Source organism: Crassostrea angulata, chromosome 5 (genome assembly GCF_025612915.1).
Source record: "Crassostrea angulata isolate pt1a10 chromosome 5, ASM2561291v2, whole genome shotgun sequence".
Lineage (NCBI taxonomy): Eukaryota > Metazoa > Mollusca > Bivalvia > Ostreida > Ostreidae > Magallana > Magallana angulata.
The window spans coordinates 33,626,706-33,641,976 of record NC_069115.1 but is presented as its reverse complement, the minus strand read 5'-3'; the positions used below and the strand labels follow the sequence as shown (position 1 = coordinate 33,641,976).

The following is a 15,271-nucleotide window of genomic DNA, read 5'->3' as shown; positions in this document are numbered from 1 at the left end:
GACCTTAATTAAATCAAATCGGATATGTTATATATTATTACCGGTACCTGCGTAAGAAAAGTCAGAACGCTTTTTTTTTTACAATACTGCTGAGCAAGTGTGCCTCGATTATTTTAAAATAATGTTTTATTAAATTAAAAAAAAAAATAAAATGCAAACTTAAGAATAGTAATAGTTTAATCATGAAAGGTATTGAAAAAATACAACGAAATTGCACTATCAATTAAGGTTAAGTATCTAAAAACAAATGCTTAAGCTTATAAATATAGACAGAGTGTATATGTAAATTCTTGGACAGAGTGCATAAATCATTAGAAATTTTAAGAACTGAGAATTTTGGGATAACTACATTCAGGCTTCTATTAAATAAACTTTTTGTTTACATTTTCATTTACCTGAGTCTATGATTAACTACAATCTTTTCTAAAATGACAAATTCACTTTTCGAGAAAAATCTCCAAAACCTTACTCAATATTTTATCACACTGAAAGATATCAAACGTCGGGATTTTCCTCTTGCATTTTTCAAATTCTAATAAATACAGTTAAAAAAATTAAATAATTTTAAATTAAATAATCACACACACACACACACACACACACACACACACACACACACACACATATATATATATATATATATATATATATATATATATATATATATATATATATATATATATATATATATATATATATATATACACACAAAATGATTGGATAATATTTCTAAACGCATTCATTGTTATAATTTTATCAATCACATGTTCACTTGTTTGGGTTTTGTTTTTATTTAAAGCAAAATGAGCTGTATTTTTTTAGAATTTTACTTTGCTGCAAAAACCTGCTAGTATGATAAGTCTGCATGTAACTTAAACTTAAATGATAAAAACGATTTGAAAATATATTTAATTTTGTCAGAAGTAGGATTTCTCTTCTAAGGAATAAATAGTAGGTGAATTGTTGTACAGGACGACAATAATTCAAGTTAATTCAAGTTTACTTCAATTAAAGCTCTTAATGGTTTTTACCACAAAAATAGGGCTAACAGAAATTAAAGAACCACAGTATTTTTTGTCATTTTAGTAGTAGTTAACATTTTCGATAAACAAATTTTTAGCATGAAAATTGCAGCTCATACTGTCTTAAAAAATCTGAATCTGAACGCGTTTTAACCATTCCACCAAATCCATGAGGAAATGTAATTTACAACTGTTGGTTTTATAAACTCCCAAGATTTTGTTATAAAGTCTTTTTCTTCTTCAACTTCTTTGCGGACATCATTACGAATGTTTTTCTCTTTATTCTCAAAGTCTTCCTGAAATTGTCGACTCAACTTTTCGATTTCTTCTTTCTGCTGTTTCTTAAGCTCTTCGATTCGTTTATTAGCTTCATCCTTTCTTTTTTCATTTATTTCTCTATCAGTCTCATCCTTTTTATTTCCTAAATCTGTTTCTAACTTTTGTTCTATCGTTTTTATCAATTTTTCGTATTCTCTCAACTGTTTTCCAAACTCTTCTTCCATTTGCAATTTTATTTTTTTGAGTTCTTCATCTTGTTCCATTTTTAATAAGTTTATTTTTTCTGACTCTCTTTTTTGAAGTTCGATTTCAGCTTTTTCATACATTTCATTTGTGTAGCAATCATCCTGATTAAAGTGTAAGTTTTCAAAAATCATTCGCAATAGTTCCTCAACTTGTGCATCTCGTTCTTTACCTTCAAGTCTATTATTGAATGCAATAAATCTTCCACCACAATTACGAATCAGTATTTTAAGTTTTTCAGGAGCATTTTTTATATAATCAGTAATGTGAGTTCCGTCATAATCAAGATCGTCTTTTTTTGTAAAAAGTACAAATAAATATTTATAAACTCTTTCGCCAAAATAATTTACAAAATGCTCCACGGATTGTTCTTCTTCCTGTGTGAACCTTGATGGGGCAAGAACAAGAATAAATGCATGGGGACCTGGTGAAGTGAGACCTACACATTTGAAAATTTCTTTTTGAATATCTTCATTCTTTGTTTTTGTGTCGAAAGTTCCAGGGGTATCAACAACGACAATATGGCCATTAAATCTATTTGTATGTTTGTGTGAACATGTTTTTGTGACAGATGACCCACTTGTCGACGTTTCAAATTTGCGTCTTCCTATTATAGTATTTCCTGTGGCGCTTTTTCCAGATCCTGTTTTTCCCAGAAGAACTATTCTTATTTCTTTTTTCCCCAGGTCTAACTCACCTTCAATAAAGAAATATAAACTGTTATGCTTAGTGTTACATTCAATATTTGACAAAACAAAACTAGAGGTACTGTAAGCAAGCTCACAATTGATACCCCCCGCTAAGAAAAACATAACTCATGTATTTTTTCTATTATAGAAAACATTGGATGAATCTATTTCACCGTCCATTTTCTATACATAACAACTGCTCTATTATTTGATAAAACTGTTAATGCTAATATGAGTACACAAACCAATTTCTATTCTTTAAATTCTATTTTAGTTCAAGTTACCTGTTAATGCATGAGGACATTTGCATCCTTATGTTAACAAACATAACTCGAATCAAACAAAATTTCACATGTCAAGCAGCCATTTAATATAAACATTTTGAATTATAAGTATACTGAGCCCGATTTTTTTTAAACAGAGACCTTGAACTTCCTCAATTGACCTTGGGTCAAGGTCATGACACACCTTCAGACTATAAGCAATCTTTATGTGAATTAAGAACTTCCAATAATTGTCTATTAAAAAGATATGGACTGGACATGAATTTTGTTCTTTTCTGCCAGTGACCTTGGCCTTACCCAAATGACCTTGGGTCAAGGACATGACACAACCTTAGGTCATAAGCAATCTTTGTGTGAAGTAAGAATTTCCAATGTTTCTCCATAAGAAAGATATGGCCCGAACACGAATTTTGATTTATTTTTTTCTGCCAGTGACCTTGACCTTGCCCAAATGGCCTTGGGTCAAGGTCATGACACACCCTTGGGTCATAAGCAATATTTGTGTGAAGTAAGAACTTCCAATGTTTCTACATTAAAATGATATGGACCGGACACGAATTTTGAACTTTTTCTGCCAGTGACCTTGACCAAATGACCTTGGGTCAAGGTCATGACACACCCTTAGGTCATAAGCAATCTTTGTGTGAAGTAAGAACTTCCAATGTTTCTCCATAAGAAAGATATGGACCGGACACGAAGTGAACACAGATGGACAGACGGACGGACAAGGTGATTCCTATATACCCCCCAAACTTCTTTTGCGGGGGGTATAAATATTGATTCATGGGTTTTATTAAAATAGAATATATTAAAAGAAAATCGAGTAATTAAAAGTTACTATAACTTATTTACATAATAATTAATGGAGAATTACTAATATACGAACAATTTTGAATTTGTGTTACAATTTATTCATAGTTTACTATTTAATCAAATTTAAATGCTTCACTCTATCGTATATCTTATAAAAAAAAGTTTTACTTTTTTTGCTAAGAAGCATGCAAAGTTTACCTGCTTAAATTGCTATTAAAGGTGATGAGATAATTAACAATTGCTGCAGTAAAGAGAAACGTAAAAATTGGATATGAAAAAAACCCTGAGAAAATCATAGGATTGCAACCATGCAAAAATGTACGACCATTGTAATTCTGCAATTTAGACAAATGATGCGGGTCACCTGAAGTTTCCAGCAATTTTGATTATGTTAAGTTTACAATAACCATATAATTATATATGTATACGGTTTGAGGGCAGACAAGTCTTTGACATCGGCACATGCCTCGTTATGAAGGCATTTAGACCCTGATCATTATAGACAGCAAAGAATAAGTGTAATATGTATTAACTTAAGAGCAGATAATCATTATGCAAGACTAAGTTAATGTCGAAATTATAACAAGAGGCCCATGGGCCTTATCGGTCACCTGAATAACATCAGAACCCCTGACCTAGGCACTCTTCCTCATCATACCTATGTACTTTATTCATAGATTATACCCAGGACCAGGGGACGAGATTTCCAACAAATTACTGCATTCATTAAAAGCTCTATCCTTAAACCAGAACCCCTGACATAGAGGCCATGAACATAGGATTTTTAGGAGAGGCACTCTTCCTCATCATGTCTATGTACTTAGTACATCTTCATATTTAGGAGCAAAGGAGAATATTTCAAAGAATTAATGCATTTTCACTTCATGTATATAATCATAAGACTTCTTTTTCCTTATCATTACTATGAACATAGTTTATCTGCGTAATATCCAGGAGGAGAGGAGAAGATTTTCGAAGAATTAATGCATTTTCTCTGTATAATCATTGGAGCCCCGCCCTTACAGAAGAACCTCATAGCCAGGGACCTTGAAATTCACAATTTTAAAAGAGGAATTCTTTCCTATCATAACTATGTTTTTAATTCATCGGCTTACTTCCGAGAAGCAAAGAAAAAGATTTCTGAAGAACCAATGTATTATTTCTATATAATCATTTGATCCCACCACTAACACCAGAACTCCTGACCCAGGGGCCACGGAATTCACAGTTATGAAAGAGGTATTCTTTCTCATTAAGGTCTTCCGTCTTCAGCGGAAGACCTTACTGTTTTTCTACGCGTTCTCATTCTTCTCTATTATTAAGGTCTTCGTTCGGTTTCTTTTTCCCTATTCTTTTTTTTCTTACAAATTTTGTGTACACGATTTCTCAGAAACTACTCGGCCGATTAGTTGAAACTTTTAGATCTCATAGATATTGCTCTGAACCTTATTGGAAATCTTTTTTAATGATGACGTCACTACCGGTTTTGAGATATTACATTGTTACAATTCAACGATTTTTAGAGGGTCGGCTTGTCCACGAAGGTTCTCATAAACTAAAACAGATATTAAGTTCAAAATTTCAGGAATGATAGTCAAACGAGTGTAGATATGCAATGGGGCATTTATAATTTTTCAGCGCAAAAAGCGCCGAAGCTCGCCAGGGCTCCAAAAATGAGACAAAAAAAGCGTTATGATTTTGCATCGTTTTCTAAAAAAGATTTATGTTTAAACGATCTTTCATTTGACATCAAGAAAAAGGGGCTGGCTTCTCAAATTAGGGACCTAGAGTTCTTGAAAGTAATCGCTCTATAACTCAAAAACGGTTAAGATTTCAATATGGCTGTCGCTAAAACAGTTGTTTATTATGAACTTATTATTGTCGTAACAATAATATTTTGTTCGGGCATTGCGTAATATGAGAGTAAAAAGCTAGACTTGATGTCATGTATTTGTGTTTTGTTTGACAAATAAACGGGGTATTTGTGCGTATAACTGACATAAAGGGTACTAGTTTACATACGGAAAGTGTTTAAACAGTTTAGTTATTTTCTAGTGAAACACATAATGGATAAAAAAAAACCTGCTTCTATGCAGTGCATTTGAGTCGCATTTAAAATCAAGCTGGATTCCGAGCTGTGTATGTGAACAATTACGTATCCGGTCTGCCGTTTTCTAATACACAAGATTTGCGTCTTGCTGTAATGCACACATGGGTTTATTTATGTAGCTGCAAACTAAAAATTCCGATTTTAACAATTTTACATTCGGAAAGTGTCTAAATAGTTTAATTCTGTTCTAGGGAAACACGTTATGGGTAAAAGAACTGCTTCTATGCAATGCATTTGAGTCGCATTATAAATCTATCTGGATTCTGAGAAGCATGTATGTAAATTTACGTATCCGATTCATTGCCCGCGGCCGAGGAAACAGGTCGCGGCAGGACTAGCGAGCGGTCTACCGTTATCCAATACACAAAATTTGCGCCTTGCTGTAATGCACACATGGGTTTATTTATGTAGCTGCAAACACAAAGAATTCCGATTTTAACGATATTAGAAGAGTAAATGAATAAAGATTATACCATTACCTACGAAGTAATGCTGTCTTGGCCTCCTAATTAAAAGAATATAGATATTATGACTGTCAATGAAAAAAGGCGTTCATTGTGATCTTCTCTATGTCTGAAATAGTGTTATTGTTGGAAAATAAAGAAAGTGAGCGCACAAGATTGTAAGTTTGCAGGAATCCTCGACACGAATCAATTGGGATTTAAATGTCTATAACCTCGAAAGGCTATGTACAGGTTTCAACAAAAATATATTATGTTGAGAGTCGAGGTACATGGCTATTCCGGTTATTAAAAAACTCACAAAGCTTTCAAAAAATGGCAATGAGAGGTAAACCGATAACTAGTTGGAAATGTTAATGTAAACATATTTTAATGAAGTTATATTGTGTATATCCTAAAAAACTAGCAATAAGAAAAGAATTTTTTTATAGTGTTCATACAGCAGATCTAGAAATCAATAAGAACAAATTAAAATATTCCGGTATATTATAATTCAACATCATGTTATGATAACAAACATTTAAAACAAAAAAGTTTATTTTATTTTAAAAAGACCACCAGTTGGATTTGAACCCAAAACACTGAATTTATGTATTCACTAAATCCAGGACGAAACCACTGCGCCACGGAGACTTGTCAATATATGCTCTATAAAGTACTGTTTGAAACAACACTGTCATATCAATGGATTTTGTTTTTTATCCTTCAAAAAATAATTTGAAAAAGTACATAGTTAGTCATCTCTGGGTCATCTCTCCATCTTTTTTTAAAAAGCGACATTTTTAATGTTGAAATATGTTACCTTTACACGTTTCAAATTGGTGGAGAGAAGACCCAGAGACAACAAAATCATTTAAAAACAGTTGTAAATAAGTAGGATTTTGCATGAATTGCATCGTGTTGCCATATTTAGACCCATATTATAATAAAACCTTTTGCATTTCAAATATTTTTCCACTCATTCCACATCCAACAGAAACCAAATAACGGTTATAATTCGAAAAATATTCAAACTTAATTGATGAAATTTTCACTCTCCTTGTGCGCCCAGATTCCTGCCGAATCTACATCTTAAGCGCCCACATTCATTCAGTTACCAAACTGAAAACATTTCAAACCCAGCACGTTGAGTATACATTTACATAACTCGGGCCGGGAGACGCCCGCAAGTGGACAACCGATTCGCTGTTGCCTAGGACACATGTTTCTTGTGTTTACATGTATACGTTATCACACATTGATTCGTTGTTAAATTATTTCAATTTTTAATTATATTGGTTAACGATGCATCAAACCATTGATTTAAGTAATAGTGCGTAAAACTTAGGTTAATAATCAACAAGTAATTTCAGGGAATCTAGAATATTTACAAACAAAACAAGGGGTATAATTAATATATATAATTGACACTGTGTGTGATGTACTGGTGCTGCCTTGTTCAGGTCGGACAGTACACACCCACAGTGACAATCCACTGAGGTCAAACACTCAGCTAAAATGACTGACCGTCCTCAGATTACCGCATATATATACTGTAGGCTGCCTTATTCAGGACGGACAGTATATGTGGTAGCCCTTCAACCACTGTGCACACTGTAGGCTGCCTTATTCAGGACGGACAGTGGGCACAACGGCCTGGACGACAGTCTGATCAGCCACTAGAGAAAGGAACCATGGCTAGCCTCTCCGAGGAAAGCCTACTGTGAAAGACTGACAAGCCAAAATGACTGCAACCTACAGTACCAAGAGGACAACCTCTCTATGGCCTATCAAAAACACTTAACACCGTTACGAACGGGCAAGCTCTGTATTGACACAATACCTTTTATTAAACTTCACTAACTTCTCTCTTCTGCTGATCATCTACTAAGCAGCCGACAGCTGATTCACTGTCGTATTTATACCCTTGTATCACGTGACATAAACAAAGGAACTAAAAGAAAACCCGGTCTGGGCCGAACCTAAAATATCCGGAATTATTACACTTATTCCAATCGCACATCTTAAGTATCTGTAATCTGTGATAATTCATTTGGCTAACAAAATATTAGAATTTTTTATGAGTTATGAGAGAGAGAGAGAGAGAGAGAGAGAGAGAGAGAGAGAGAGAGAGAGAGAGAGAGAGAGAGAGTTAATCATGGTGTAGTAAGTAATCTATGTTTGCCATAAATACAAAATTTTATCATAAGAATATTCTAACATTTAGATCTGCCAAATATTTCCTTTTCCCTTCATTGTTTGGTGCCTTTTTAAGCTGTATGTTCCGATTCATCGGCCATTACTGTATCTAATAATTTTCCATGCAAACCAAATGAATGATCTTACAAAGTTATAGACGTATTTACACGGAATTGCTCTCCTTTCAACGTTAGAAATATTCAAGGTAAAAAAAAATGGGCTACAACCCCCCCCCCCCCCCCAAATACATCATGGTAATGTTTACAAAAGAAAACCGTTTGGTTTCATCCTCCGAATGATTTGGTTTATTCATCCTGCATGTTTTACATCGATTATAAACAATGTAAACTTAAAAACTATTAATCAACAAAAATTAATGTACACTGCTTTATTTTTTTTTTCTTTTCAATAGTCATGTTGTATATTTTATGTTACAATAGATCATATTAAAAGGACAGATGTCAAAGTCGTAATACAATCATACTAACTTCGATGTAAGGAGCCAGTTTAAACACGAGGCGAAATAACACGAATCCCTTTTAATTCGTGTATTTTGTAAATAAATTTGTACATTGTACAGCAAAACTTATATTATCCGGCGGAGAGTGGTTCTAAAAAAAATTGGCCGGATAAGACAACTCCCGGTTTAGAGGACATTGTTGCAAATTAATATTATAGAATTAAATGCAGTAGGTCTTGATCGTGCATATTCTTGCAAAATTTTCAATTCTTTTGAAATATATTAGATTTCATCGATTTTATTTTCGGTACCAATTTTCATTTTAATTTTTTTTGTGTGGAAAATCAGACAATATATCTATAACAGAATACATAAAATACTTTTTCAATCAAATCATAGTTATTGATAATTTTTAAAACATCCGATTAATCTGAAAAGTGCATGCTTAACAGGAAGTTGTTAAACAAACATTAACAAGTCAACAGGTGGCTGAAATACCTAATGGCGAGAATTGTTTTGATGCAGGAAACAATGGATGACTATTATTATAAATGAGAACCTTATATAAAAAAAATTAGCATTTTGACAGAATAGTTTGCAACTCTGTACGTGTACCCATACAGCGGGGATAACAAACAATATCGGCAGTCTTACTACAGCAGTATCCTGAATCAAGGCCTGAAAAAAAAAATGGGATGAACTATCATCTGATTATCTAATTTTGGCACAAAATGCCTATTTTATATAACAAGACTTAACGATATAAACTGAAATGAGCTGCTACATGTAGTTTGGATCTATATTCACAGTTCTTTAAATCAATAGCAACGACAGAAAAATTGGTCGATAAATTAATTGAGCATTAACTATCTTGCAGAGGGCCGATAGATCGATAAGTAGCCGGACTACGGTAGATAACTCTTACTAATTATAAGCAGTCAGGTTTTTTTTTCATCGCGCCGGTTTACAAAATAGGCAGGATCCGGATTGCACAACATTTTTAAAGCAAAAACGGAAGGAAAACGTCAAGGGGCTGAATATTGTCGCCGGATTTTGACAGCATTCCGGAATACACAATATCCGGATTCAACGAGTTTCAAATCTACATTATTTTTTTCATCGACTATGGCTTTATTGACCGGGAAAACTACTGCAACGTATATTATTGCACATATTCTTAGCATAACCATCGTTTAAAAGCGTACAATTATTTAATTGAAAATCGGACCGAGCAGCTTTAACATAAAGATTTACATGTGTAAAACACTATATTTGTCATGTGCATGATACTGTGCATGAATTATTTTCCATACCTGTGTTATTCTCCAAAATGATCTCCAATTCTATTTAGAACTTTTGTCATTCAAAATCACTTGAGTTAAAAAAAAATTCAAATTTTGAATCGATCTAAACTGTCATGTATCAAAGGAATCATGTGTTACGTAATTAGGTTTTTCGGGGTCAAATGTCCAAACTTTTGATCGCCCATGTATCATTTGATACATATATCTGACCTTTCATTTGATATCAAAAAAAGGGGACATGCCTCTCAAATTAGGTGACCAGAGGGCTCACAAGTCTTTTATCTATACATATATCTCTTTACTGAGAGATATTTTGTGAAAGGTCATAATAGCAGATATGTTATCTTACAGTTAAGTATCTAAGCAATGTAATGATTTTATCATGCGTTACGTAATAAGAGGTTTTCAGCGGTCAGTGTCCGAAAAATTAATCACCCATATATCAGATAGGAAAAATCTTTGGAAATGCAGTATAGAAGAAAAAGATGCTCAAAATGATGTACTAGAAAAAAAATTAAACAGTATTCACCTTTAAAAGTGTCGTTTAACGGCCCTTATTAGGAGATAAGGGATCGGCCCAAAAAAGTTTCTTTCACATATATCTCAGAAACGGTAATGAATCTCTAAACACACGTTGAATAAAATATGTTTAAAATAAAACGACCTTTCATTTGATATTAAGAATTAGAAGGGACTGACCCCTCAAATTAGGGATCAAGATGGGCCTAAAGTCTTCTATCTATATAGTCATTTAATGAGTGATGTTTTAAAAGCAATAGGTTATAAAAGCAAGACTTAGGTAAAAAACGCTTATATATCCTAACAATTTTACAATAACGATTTCCTCATGCGTTACCTAACTAAGGTTTTTACGGGGCAGACGTAAAATAGTTTAATCTGTCGTTTCTCAGTTGGAAGAAATGCAAGTATTTAAAAAGCGACGTAAGAGAACCTTTAAAAAGCAAGAGTACCCAACACCTATTTCCAGATCATGTTTTAATTTGTTGTCGAATATTAAAGTTGATGACGTCATATCACCCTATAAAAATCGGACGGAATACCTCCTCGTTGCTCGCAACGAGATCGTGTCTAGTTATTTTTCCTCTTGGTTGTCACCCTTAATTTCTCAGCCATTTCTCAATTGAATTTATTGATTTTTACAGGGATGATGTCTTAGGTAAATGTCTCTTTGCATCTTACTTCCTGTCTGAAAATTCACTTCTGCCTCTGAATTATCCTCATTTTTCATGTATTTTGGAACATGATATTGTCCATGCATCTCCTCAACAAGTGAAAAGCTGTCAATGTGACAGCAAACCGGGATTTCTTTTAAGTGAACTGTATCCATAATTCATGTCAACCCGTATTCAGTGAAATGGAGAACCCTATATGCAACATTTTGCGAAAAATGACTAAGTTCAAAAGCTGGTATTTTTTCGATAAATTATCAGAAATCAAAATCCTAGCAATATGCACACCTCTAATATATGTACAATTGATCTGCAAAAGAACAACTTCCTATCTCGAGAATTGTAGGAGGAGTTATCGGTAAAATGAAGGTACACTTTATGTCATATTTTGCCAAAAAATGAATAAGTTCAAAAGCTGGTATTTTTTCGATAAATTATCAGAAATCAAAATCCTAGCAATATGCACACCTCTGATATATGTACAATTGATCTGCAAAAGAACAACTTCCTATCTTGGAAACTGTAGGAGGAGTTATCCGTACAATGAGGGTACCCTATATGCAATATTTTGCCAAAAAATGAATAAGTTCAAAAGCTGGTTTTTTTTCGATAAATAATCAGAAATCAAAATCCTAGCAATATTCACACCTCTGATATATGTACAATTGATCTGCAAAAGAACAACTTCTTATCTTGAAAACTGTAGGAGGAGTAATCCGTACAATGAAGGTACCCTTTTGGCAGCCGCCCGCCCGCCCGCCCGCCCGCCCGCCATTTTCACCATTTTAATAACCGGATTTTTCCGTTGGAAAACCCGGTTAAAAACTGTAATAGTTAGGGACTTGAAATTTATATGCAAGATAGGGTGGTTATGGTAGATTTGCTTGCTTGTTTTAGATTTGACCAGAAGTGATCATCCTTGAGGCTCGCCCGGAACTGAAAATATTGATGTTAAATTTTTTTGACAATTTTTACGAAATTTGAGATTTGATCACGAATATCTTTCTTCTAATCAACTTTTTGCTAACACATGTAGAGCATCAAAAATTTATCTATAAAAGATCTTTCAACTGACACCAAGCAAAATGGACTGACCCCTCATATTAGGGGCCAAGAGGGGTCTAAAGTCTGTTATCCATATCTCTTTAATGAAAAATATTTTGTAATGCATTATAGAAGCAAAAATGTATATCTTCCAGTTATCTACCTACATGTATATAAGCAAAATGGGCCGACCCCTCATATTAGGGGCCAAGAGGGGTCTAAAGTCTTTTATCTATATCTCTTTAATGAAAAATATTTTGTAATGCATTATAGAAGCAAAAATGTATATCTTCCAGTTATCTACCTATATATGTTAAAAGTTTTCTGATATATTAAAGGGTTTAAAGGGGCTATAAGTCCAATATTTTGATCATTTATATCTTAAAAAGGAGAAATATTTTGAGTTCCATTATAGAAGAGAAGATACTCAGAAAAATATTCGTAATAATATTTAACAACCAAAGTTTCGTTTAATGGTCCTTATAAGGAGATAAAGGTTCAGCCTCCAAAACAATCTTTCCCAAATATCTCAAAAACAGTAACACATTTCTGAACACTTGTTGAACAAAATGTGTTTAACATTAAGGGACCTTTCATTTGATATCAAGAAAAAGGGGCTAGCCCCTCAAATTAGATGATACATGTAATAGGGATCTGTTTCAATCAAAGCTCTTATACATATATCAGAAACACAACAAGGGCGAAAAGTCCAATACATTTATGATTTATTTGTAAAAGAAAAAGAGGATATACAAATTGAAGAAAAGAGTCTGTTTAAAATCAAAGGATTTTTCATTCTATTTCCAAGTCATGTTTAGCTGGTACAAGTAATAAGCAAAATAAAGGTCATGCATGTATCTCAAACTCTCCCCCCCTTTCATAAAATCATTTAGGTTTTTCTGCACGATTTTACTTGATTTTGATCTCGGACCATTAATTGCAACTTAGTACCATTTTAGATTACTGTACTAATTACCAGACCAGTTCGTTCATTATTAACAGAGTAATGAACTTTTTGGCATTTGAGTTTTAATTGTCGTGTTTGACATGTACTGTAGAAAAGAATTCTAACTCCCGAGCGCTCCACTCAAACCTCATAAAATTTTGTGTAAATGTACCTCGGACCTCATTCTTTTTTTCTGCCAAATTTGCAGCGGATTGAACAATTAAGAAGAAATTTCCGATATCAAGCCGCGAGTATAGCCTGTACGGGGACTTAAAATTTACACAGTGCAACGGATGTAAGCAGCCACGTAATATTTCTGTTGCATGTATATTTCTTGTTTTCCGTTTAGTCTGTACTGTGGAAATCACTGACATCAAATTTTTGATGAATAAATTTACGTGTTAATGATTTCGTCATTTCTACATTTATAAAGATTTTACCAATCCTGTTGATATAAAACAGTCAAACATAATAGTAAACGACACACAAAATAATCTTAACACTGAAATACATGTGTAAAATGCATCAGTCATTGTTTTAGGACTTCCCCTAATTGTCGTTAACCGAATCCGAGATCCACACCTCAAAATTCTACTTTCGATTTATTTACGACGAAAATCAAGCTCGGTCCTTTTCATTCCCCTCCAGACACAACATGCATCAGTATTTCAAATGACCTTGCAATGTTACCAAACCTGAATAGTCAGACATCTTACACGTTGTTTTTCCAAATTCAAAGAGAAATTCGGGAATTATTTCGCGTCAGCCATGTTTTGACGTGAACCTTTGCTCAAATACTGTTATGACACATGCAAAGGCTGTGTGTTCTAATCTCGCCGGAGCCAAGATTTCTTCTTTTTCTCTTTCTTTCTCTCCATTTTTAAATTTTTTTTTTTTATCTTTTAACTAAAATATTCAACATAAAGGGGTTGTTGGACTGTAGTACAAGTTGAAAAACACTCTTCCATTAAGATTTAGACAAAAACAGTATTTTATTATTGGGGTCTTCCGTCCTCAGCGGAAGACCTTTCTATTATTCTATTGTTCCTTTTTCACTTTTCTTATTATTAAGGTCTTGACCTTATTGCTTTCGTTTGGTTTCTTTTTCCCTATCATTTTTTTTCCTTACAAAATTTGTGCAGGCGATTTTTCGGAAATGGCTAAACCGATTTTCGTAAAACTTTCAGATCTAATAGATATTAATCCGAAACTAATACACATTGTTTTATTGTAGATGTGCAATTTGGCATTCATATTTGTCATGCTCAAAGGCGTTAAAGCTCGTCGGGTCCCGAAAATTGAGATTTAAAAAAACGTCGTAATTTTTCATGGTTTTCTTAGTTTATCTCTTTTCTGAATAATATTTTGTTAACACATGTACAAAAAAATTATATTTACAAGACCTTTCATTTGATATCAAGAAAAAGGGGCTGGCCCCTCAAATAAGGGAACCAAAAGGCTCTAAATTTTTTCATCTGTAGCCCTTTACTGAGGGATATTTTGTAAACAATTATAGAAGCAAATATGTTTATTTTACAGTTATGTATCCAAGCAATGTAATGATTTTATCATGTGTTACGTAATTAGGGGCCAGAAGTACAGAATTTTGATCACATCTATCTCAGAAAGGAAAACTATTTTGAAATACAGTTTAGAAGAAAAAATGCTCAGAATGATGTTTTAAATCATATACAATTATCCAAATTTCTTAACGGCCCCTATAAGGAGTTATGGGATCAGCCCCTTAAACGTTATTTCCTATATATCTCAAGAATGGTAACGAATTTCTAAACAGTTGTTGAACAAAATGGGTTGAGATTTAAATGACCTTTTATTTGATATCAAGAAAAAAGGGGCTACCCCCTAAAATTAGGGGACCAAATGGCTCTTAAGTCTTTTATCTGTTGCCCTTTACTGAGGGATATTTTGTGAACGGTTAAAAAGCAAATATGTTTATCTTACAGTAATTTATCCAAGCAATGTAATGATTTTATAATGTGTTATATAATAAGGTGTTTCTAATGGCCAAAATTCGAGAATTTTCATCACCAATATATCAGAAAGGTAAATTATTTTGAATTTTGAATCGCAGTATAGATGAAAAGATACTCAGAATGGTGTACTAAATAATATGCAATTTTTAAAATTTCGTTAAACGGCCCCTATCAGGAGTTAAGGGATCAGTCCCTAAAACGTTCTTTCCCATATATCTCAAGAACGGTAACGGATTTCTAAACAGTTGTTGAAC

At 33.3% G+C, this 15,271-nt stretch overlaps 1 protein-coding gene across 1 annotated transcript in view; it reads right to left on the bottom strand.

Annotated features, from left to right (window-relative positions):
• Positions 1 to 750: 750 nt before the first annotated feature.
• Positions 751 to 15,271, bottom strand: part of LOC128184684 (GTPase IMAP family member 4-like) — a 129,822-nt gene continuing 115,301 nt past the window's right edge. The window contains exon 8 of the mRNA XM_052854253.1: positions 751 to 2,241. Within this exon, the coding sequence (XP_052710213.1) occupies positions 1,172 to 2,241 (1,070 nt within the window). The 3' untranslated portion in view covers positions 751 to 1,171. The remainder of the gene's footprint in view (positions 2,242 to 15,271) is intronic.